This window comes from Citrus clementina, unplaced genomic scaffold, assembly GCF_000493195.1.
Source record: "Citrus clementina cultivar Clemenules unplaced genomic scaffold, Citrus_clementina_v1.0 scaffold_8, whole genome shotgun sequence".
In the NCBI taxonomy this organism is placed as follows: domain Eukaryota; kingdom Viridiplantae; phylum Streptophyta; class Magnoliopsida; order Sapindales; family Rutaceae; genus Citrus; species Citrus x clementina.
Window position 1 is genome coordinate 12,585,217 of NW_006262022.1, and position 8,475 is coordinate 12,593,691.

At 32.3% G+C, this 8,475-nt stretch overlaps 1 protein-coding gene across 2 annotated transcripts; it reads right to left on the reverse strand.

The window, feature by feature from the left end:
- Nucleotides 1-2,750: 2,750 nt before the first annotated feature.
- LOC18033721 (phospho-2-dehydro-3-deoxyheptonate aldolase 2, chloroplastic) lies at nucleotides 2,751-7,651 on the reverse strand. Of its 2 annotated transcripts, XM_006423732.2 has the most exons (6): nucleotides 7,117-7,650; nucleotides 6,155-6,432; nucleotides 4,755-5,031; nucleotides 4,260-4,505; nucleotides 3,264-3,707; nucleotides 2,751-3,050 (listed from the first exon to the last, which is right to left on the reverse strand). In XM_006423732.2, the coding sequence occupies exons 1-5, from the start codon at nucleotides 7,579-7,581 to the stop codon at nucleotides 3,465-3,467; spliced, it is 1,509 nt and encodes a 502-aa protein (XP_006423795.1). In that variant the 5' UTR covers nucleotides 7,582-7,650; the 3' UTR covers nucleotides 2,751-3,050; nucleotides 3,264-3,464. The 2 variants fall into 2 exon arrangements, with proteins under 2 accessions (XP_006423795.1, XP_024035292.1); XM_024179524.1 differs by lacking the exons at nucleotides 2,751-3,050; nucleotides 3,264-3,707 and adding an exon at nucleotides 3,738-4,167 and having other exon boundaries at nucleotides 7,117-7,651.
- Between the last annotated feature and the right edge of the window lie 824 nt (nucleotides 7,652-8,475).

Below are 8,475 nucleotides of genomic sequence, written 5' to 3' on the forward strand. Positions count from 1 at the left end.
TGATTGGGTTTGTCAAACCCAATCCAACCCATTATTGATTAATTTGAGAAAAAAATCAACACAATCCAACTAAATAAACATTTCTATCTCAGACCAATACAACCCTTATATCATTAGATTGGATTGGGAGGTTAATTGGATTGATTAAAATTAAAAATTAAAAATTAAAAAATTGAACATATGAGTTTTTTTTTAAAATATTAGGTTCATAAAATCAATTTCAAATAGTAAAAAAAAACATATCAATTCTCATCATAACATTAAGTATTATCCATTATACGCAACATTTATTGATAAACAATATGATATAATGTTCAAATATTTATTAACTTACTTTTAGTGAAAATTCGAGTTTGAGTCTTGATTTTTAGTTTAGAGAATTTAACCAAAGTTAGGTTTAATAGAAAGAAATTGAAAAAAGTCACTTTTATTGAAGAATAAAAATGGTTCAAAATTAGGTTTTATGAGTTAGGGTTTTACAATTGACTTTTAATATTACTTTCTCTATGATTTTGATTATTCTTGGGTTAGGTTAACTTATTAGGATTCTTGTTAATGAATTCAGCCCAATTCAGTCATTAATTGGGTTGGATTAGATTTGATTATGTTTGTTAGGTTGGATGGGTTTGCCATCCCTCGGTATCCATCCTTATAATTTAATTGGGAGTGATAATATTTGATCTCTTTTTACATTAGAACCTCCAAATATGAATAACCTCTTGATAGTAATAAAAAATTGTGGTCCCAACTTGGGACTAGTTATAATTAGGAATAAACTCTACATTATAATAAGTTATATTTTTTGTATGTTTCGTCTTAATAAACTTACTTCCATATAGTAATAATATTTCAAAAATATATGTCATGTTACATGAAATAATTAAGATAGAACAAAATATATTTTTAAAGTTGCTTGTGACAATAATTTGTTCTTTAAAGTTGTAGCCACATCTTTCAACTTGCGAGTATGTATTAATTGGTTAGCATAGACACTTAATAATTGGTCAATAAAATAATTAATTTATTAATGTCTATACATTAAATTTGACTCACTTATTAATTTATTAATACATGACATAATTTACTTCTAAATCACTTGCATTAAGGATAATTAAGTAAAGACAATAATTTTTGTAATACACCTCTATTGAGTTATAACCTCTTTATAAGAATAAATTTTCTAGTCCTGACAATATGACTATATAGAGGTTTTACTGTATATCTCACCAGCCCCTATTTTTCAGTTAACTCCATTAAAAAAAATGCCTAGACCAATTTAATGTAAAATATATTTTTGTAATAATTTTTTAATGTTGAATTAAAAAAATGCCTAGACCAATTTAATGTTTGAAATTGAATCATTTTTAGTTAAAAAAAAAGTTCTAACATTGCAATAAATTGTATTGTACGTAAATAATAAATTGTATTGTATGTAAATAGTTAGCAATAAGCTACCAATGGGTTATGTTTAAACAGTTTTGTATCGTGTTCTTATCTTGCCGTGCTAAATTACACATCTCGAACCCACCTATTAACTTAATGGGTGAACCTAAACTCATTCATTATCATTATTGTGATAACTAAACCAATCCATTTAACCTGCTACTTTTGTATTATACATATCTTTAGTTTAAAATTAAAATAACAATTTGTAAAACAAAGCTCTTTAAGAATATAATACTAAACAAAAGATAATATTAATATTCTTTATATTTAACATCATCAATAATGTACAAAAAATCAACTATCTAATTCCAAACACCAATATCATTGATTAAAATCTTAGGAGGAAAAAAAAAATGAAAAGAGAACTGCATTATATGCAAAGATGCAAATGTACAGTGATACGTATAAATTTTATAATGAGTACTTAGGAAATTTAGAGTTAGTTATAATTTTACATAAGTAGTCAATTTAATTTTTCTTTAAATTATAATTTAAGTTATAGAATTTAATAAATTATTAATACTAAATGTTAATGTGTAATGATGAAACGAGTTTTTGATATTAAACCCAAAATCTACTCTTTAGGAATGGTTTCAAGGCTAGTTTGGTAATACTTCAACTTTTAAATAATCATTTTTAGTTTGCTATAGAAATAACCGAAAGTAAATAAAAACAATTAAATGTTTGGTAAAAATTATTTATAAAAGTGCAACAAAATTTAAAAGCGGTGTAATATATTTAGTAAATTTTACTATTAAATTGCTATAAAAATGTAAACACTAAATTGGAGATAATAATGAATAAAATTTATTTACATATTTATAAGCAAATATATAAAATAATTTTGATTGTGATTGTATAATAATTGATAACTAAAATGAATATTTAATATTCTTAATTTTGTTATATCAATATAATTAACAATGCTAATAATCTCTTTAAATTTAATGATTTTATTTCTTAATAAATAAAATTATTTTGAATTTTTATAATATATCTATATACATAATTGTATTAAGTATAAATTTATATTAAGTATAATATTAATTGTCAAAATTAAATCTTAAAAAGCTACTATTTCCTTAGTTTTTAAAATTTATTGTAAAATAAAATAATTTTGTCAAAAACAAATTCTAAAAAATTTACCAAATTCTAAAATTAATTTTTAACATTTTAAATTTATTTTTAAACCTCCTAAAAATAATTTCCAACAAATTTTAATAGATTGACCCATTAAAATCCGGCCCAATAAAAATCAACCTGACAATCATTTTTATCATGCAATTTCATTTGGTGTTAATGCGGCATAAAACCTTCTGACAGGCGGGCTAAGATCTCTCCAATTGTTGTATATTGCAGCCCCAATGAAGGGACCAGGGAGGACCGTTGGCGAAGGGACTTCAAAAAAAAAAAAAAAATCTAGCAAGAATCTGACAAGCACATTTTACTTTAGCAAACTAACTCAAAAGAGGCAACAATGGCATGAACAATAAAAAACATTTGTAAAACTGTCACGGCTTAAAACATGGTATGCCACCTAGAAAAATCAACTTGTAAACTGCTCATAATGACGATCTTCAACTCAGCCCTGATCAGATAAAAAACTGCATTTACGTAGTTAAATAGAAGTTCTATCACAAACAACCAATAAAAGAAGCATTACCATTCTTCTCAAACATACAAAAACCGCTTCCGGTATGTGTGTGTATATATATAAAAAAAAAAAAATATATATATATATATATATATATATATAGAGAGAGAGAGAGAGAGAGAGAGAGAGAGAGAGGGAGAGAGAGAGAGAGAGAGAAACATACCATCAACTATTCCGTAGTAACCAGAGTTGTATCTTCCACATTTTCTCAGACTACAACTGTAACTAAAAGCACAATATTTTTCTATCATTCCAACGCGGATATTTTGCAGACACATAAATGCTCCGACCATTTGCTTGGACCATCTATATGCATAGCACTCTAGAAATGGGGAAAGCTTTCTACTCCAACAGAGGCCAAGGACTATGGTGAATGGAGCCTCCTTTTTCTTAACCGCTCGGCAATAATGAAGGCAAGCTCTAGAGACTGAGAAGCATTGAGTCTTGGGTCACAGTGGGTGTGGTAGCGTGAGCTCAAATCATCATAGGTTATTGTTCGAGAGCCTCCTACGCACTCTGTCACGTTCTGCCCTGTCATCTCCAAATGAACTCCTGCAGGGTAGCTTCCTTCTTGATCATGCACATCAAAGAAGGCTCTCACCTCAGCCTATCAACACAGACAATAAGGAAGCCATCAATATTACTGCTTGATTTAAGAAGAATAACCAAGGAAGAGTTCAGATGAAACGTATTTTAGAAGCTACTAATTCAGTCCCAAGTCTGGATGGAGAAACACAACTACCGGTCTCCAAATTGTTCCATAGTGAAGACAACTTGATCCAGGGATCAAATTTTGCATGACACTGACTCACCCTACCAAATTAACCATTAAGCAATAAGTGGTTGTGGCCCTACTCAGACATGCCATCGTAGTAGAGTCATAAACGAGCCAGCTAAAAGATCACATGAATCCAGGGAGCCAAATACATAATGATTTATCAAAGACCTCTCAAGAGACACTTCAAGGTTCACATTGATATCCAAAATGAAACTCAGCCAGCTGATCTGGGAGACATGCATGGAGTACAAGCAGGAATTATGATTTGTATCATGAGCATTAGGCACTCCTGCAGGATTTTCAAAATTCAATGGCAAGAGGACCAGCCAACCAAGTTTGTAAAGCAAGCGTAGAAAAGTCAGAATATATAAGAAAACATACCCTTATTGCATCGAAGGAGCGGGTTTTGAGTCCAGAAGGGGCCTTGATGGTGTTGCCGTGCATGGGGTCACTAACCCAAGTGACAATTTGACCAGCATTACGGACTGCCCTGATCAGATGGGGAAGCTTAACCCTCATGTTCTCAGCTCCCATTCTTACAATCACTGTTATTCTGCCAGGCTTGTTCTTGGGGTTTAGGATAACTATGAGTCTAACTAGCTCTTTTGGATCCATCTTATTGCTTACCTGCATCACAATATAATGGTTTAATCATAAAACGTAGACAATTACTAACCAAGTTAATTTCATAACAAAAACGCACGTAGATGGACACAAATGCAATATACAATCACTTGGAAATAATACAGACAACCCAGTTCAGAAAATATTGCAAAACAAACATAGCTAAAAATTACTTAGCTTAGTTCACACGACCAGGCAAAATGGAAATTGCAAGAGAAAACAACATAATAATTATAAGAAAGATAACAGCACCTTGATGCCAAGAGGATTTGCAACTCCTCTCAAGAACTCAACATGAGCACCATCGAGTTGGCGGGTGCGTTCCCCAACCCAAACCATGTGAGCAGAGCAGTCATAGTAAAGCCCAGAAGTTGAGTCCTCCCTAGTGAGAGCTTGTTCATAAGGCAGGAGCAAACACTCATGAGATGTCCAAAACTCTGTTGAAGTCATGATTGGGTGGTTGGCTGTGAGTCCTGCAGCAGCCATAAATCCAATGGCCTCATCAACTCGATTAGCCAGTTCCTGGTACCTATTCAACCACACCAACAAGCATTACAACAAAAATTATACAGTTCAACCTTCTCTAGATTGTCAAAATATTTCCATTTCTAAAAAAGACTTTTGAATTCTGAAAAAGGAAAAAAGGAAGAGTTTTTAAAGGCAAAGCAGCCTGCCTAAACATTTGTTTGTACTTATGCTTCTCTTAAGCATAACATAATGATGAAGCATGATAACTGTTCAAAGGATGAAAATAGAATCTCACGTAGGAGTATGGCTGGTCAAAAGGAGAAGAGACACGATTGATAAGGGAGACGGAAAAGAAATGATAGACTAGGGTTGTTTGTTCGCTATTTGAGAGAGATGATGGAAAAATGAAAGATGGAACTCAGTGCTTTTCTCCTCAGGCCAACTAAAATTAATAATCCAGTATGTGTGATTGGAAGAAACCACTTGAAAAGTGTAAACTAGTGATACCAATTTTGCGTTCTATATTTGCTTCTCTTCCCTCCCTACAGAAAGTACGAGGAGGGAGAGAAAATAACTCCCGTCTTCAAATCTTTAATGGTCCCAAAAAGAAATAAAATATCTATCAAGTATCAAATTTTAGTGGCCAAACTGAACTTTGATAATGATGGTCCTTAGAGATGAATTTCAGTACAATGTTATACAATAAATATTTAATTAATTTAAAAACAAGAATCAATTAAAAAGCTGGGGAAAATAGAATTAGGAGATGCCAGTAAAATATTGAACCATTTTGTTTGCGGTGCTCTCTCTCTTTTTAATAACTTCACAAAGGAGCCACTGAAATATTAAACTGAATGTGCGTTTGTTCTCCTTTCAGAATTTCAATGTCTATGGCTTGAAAAGTTAGTTGTAAAAAAAAAGAAAATTGCCTCTCAAATAATTTACAATGAAGCAGATTGCATGGACTCAATTTATTGTCCTCCTACAAAGTACAAATCAAAATTTTTACCACAATTCATACAATGTTATCACTTGTCAAATATATATCAGCTGCAGATGTGATAAGATTCCTCAATTCAAGGTGATGCGGGAAAAGAGAATCAAATTATTAAAACTTGATAAACTAAGCCTATATGCAAAGGACATTCTTAATACATAGAATTTCTAAGAAGGTAAAGACATACCTATCCCCTTGTTCGCTGTGATCTGTGAAATCAAGATTCCAATGGGCCACTCTCTGCATAGCTGCATAACCTCCCGTGGCAAATGCCCTTAAGAGATTCAAAGTTGCCACAGATTGGCTATAGGCTCTAATCATTCTATGGGGGTCTGGAATTCTTGATTGTGGATCAAATGCATCACCATTCACATTATCACCTCTGTAACTCGGCAGCTTCACTCCATTTTTCTCTTCAAATGGATCTGACCTCGGCTTTGCAAATTGACCCGCCATTCTCCCCACCTATATACTCACACTCACATCATAAAATCACTAAGAATTCTATCTTTATTTTCATATACTGTCTTGGATGAAAACAGTAGAACATAACAATAGTGCTTGGATGAAAACACCAGATGACCAGCATGATTTATTAAAGAGTTTGATCTCTCTCATCATCTGAATTTCCACCTTCGAATTTGTATACTCTCTTTTATTCAAAAAAATTACACAATGACAGAGGAACAAATACATTCTTTTAATTGCATAGTTTTGCTTTTTAAAAAAAGAGTAAAGTCAAAGTCACAAAATCTTTGTACAAATTGAAGCATCATAACAATATCAGTCAGATGAAACAACTTAATTAAAGAATTTGTTCTCAATTATGATTGTTAAACAAATAAACAAACAAAAGTTCATAAATTGTTATCACAATATCATTAAAATTTCCACCTTCAAATTCATATACTGTCTTATATCCATAAATTACACAATAACAGTACAAAAAATGCAATTCTTTTTGCTTGCATTGTTTTACTCAAACAAGATTAATGCTAAGGTAACTAAATCTTTATACAGACTGAAGTGACATAACAAACACCAGATTTATTAAAGAGTTTGTTTTGTATCATTATTGTTAAACAAACAAACAAACCGAAATAATAAAATAAATCATTTAATTAAAAACTTTATCAGAAGATTTATCACCTTGATAACAGGCATTTGGCCGCCAAACATGAGGACGACACTCATCTGAAGAAGAACACGAAAGGTGTCACGAATGTTGTTGGCATTGAATTCTTTGAAACTCTCAGCACAATCTCCACCCATAAGCAAGAAAGCGTTCCCAAGGGCGGCCTGTCCGAGTCTGTCTTCAAGTTTTCTTGACTCTCCAGCGAACACAATCGGAGGGAAACTCGAGAGAGTGTCGAGGACAGAGTCCAGTTCGGCCTTGTTCGGATATTCCGGAATCTGAAGAGCCTTCTTGTTCCTCCAGCTGTCGGGGGTCCATTTTGTTGAGACTGTTTTTGTATTTGCCGGGTCAGTTGAATGAACGGCTGAGATGGGTTTGAGGGCTGTGACTGATCTGCCGGATGATGGCAGCAGAGAGCGCCGATGGTGCATCAAAGATTTTGAGGAGAGAAGAGACGAGGTGGTCGTGGCCAGAGCCATTTCTTGCGACGGCGGAGAAGATACAAAATATCCCAAGTAACTGAACAAACAAATTGTCAGGACTAGAGTGCGTATATTCACAATATAACGAAATAATAAAAGTGGGCCACATCCCGTGTTTGCTGTTTGGTAACTAAACACTGATTAAACCCGAAAAAGGTGAGTTTGAAAAAAAAATTGTAAATAAAGGAAAGTATGGAAAATAAATGAAGGCAGGCTTATAAATTTGAACAAAAAATCAAAGCTTATTAAAATAAATTGAATGAATATGTTTTTAGGTATATTATTATTTCTTATTAAAAGCAACGGATGCAACATTCACAAAATGAGCTTGTCTATTTATAGCCATGGTCGACCGACCACTTATGTGTAACAGGTGGAAGATCAGAACTTCAGATCATAACTGAAGTTCTGTCTGTTGCATGACACGGGGTTTGTAATTCATTATTAATAAAATAATTACGCAATAAATAATAAATAATAAAGTGGGTGGGGGGGGGGGGGGGAACAAAATAAATAATTATAACACTCCATCACTACTTCACGATAATAGTACTTAATTAGGAGTGGTAAAAAAACCTGCACCGGCCCAGGCCCGCTTTTGTTATAATAACTAATGAAAATTTTAGTTCTTGTTGGTTATGTTGATGCAAGTTATTTATCAAATCTTAATAAAGCTTGTTCATAAACGAAATATATTTTTACTTACACAGGTACAATAATTTTTTAAAAATCTATGAAGCAGACTCTTGTAGCTACACGCTCAAATTACTCTGAAATCATTGCACTACATGAAGCAAATTGAGAATGATTATGGTTGTGGTCTATCATTCATCACATTTAGAACACATATAAATTATCTCCAAAACTTCCCAACAGTAACATATGAAAAAA

Excerpts from the sequence above, each read along its gene's own strand:
- LOC18033721 (XM_006423732.2), bottom strand. The coding sequence starts at position 7,581 with ATGGCTCTGGCCACGACCACCTCGTCTCTTCTCTCCTCAAAATCTTTG. Across the intron at positions 4,506-4,754 it reads CAAATCCTCTTGGCATCAAG|GTAAGCAATAAGATGGATCC; the intron begins GTGCTGTTATCT and ends ATTGTGATGCAG. Across the intron at positions 3,708-4,259 it reads GCTCCTTCGATGCAATAAGG|GCTGAGGTGAGAGCCTTCTT; the intron begins GTATGTTTTCTT and ends CTGTGTTGATAG.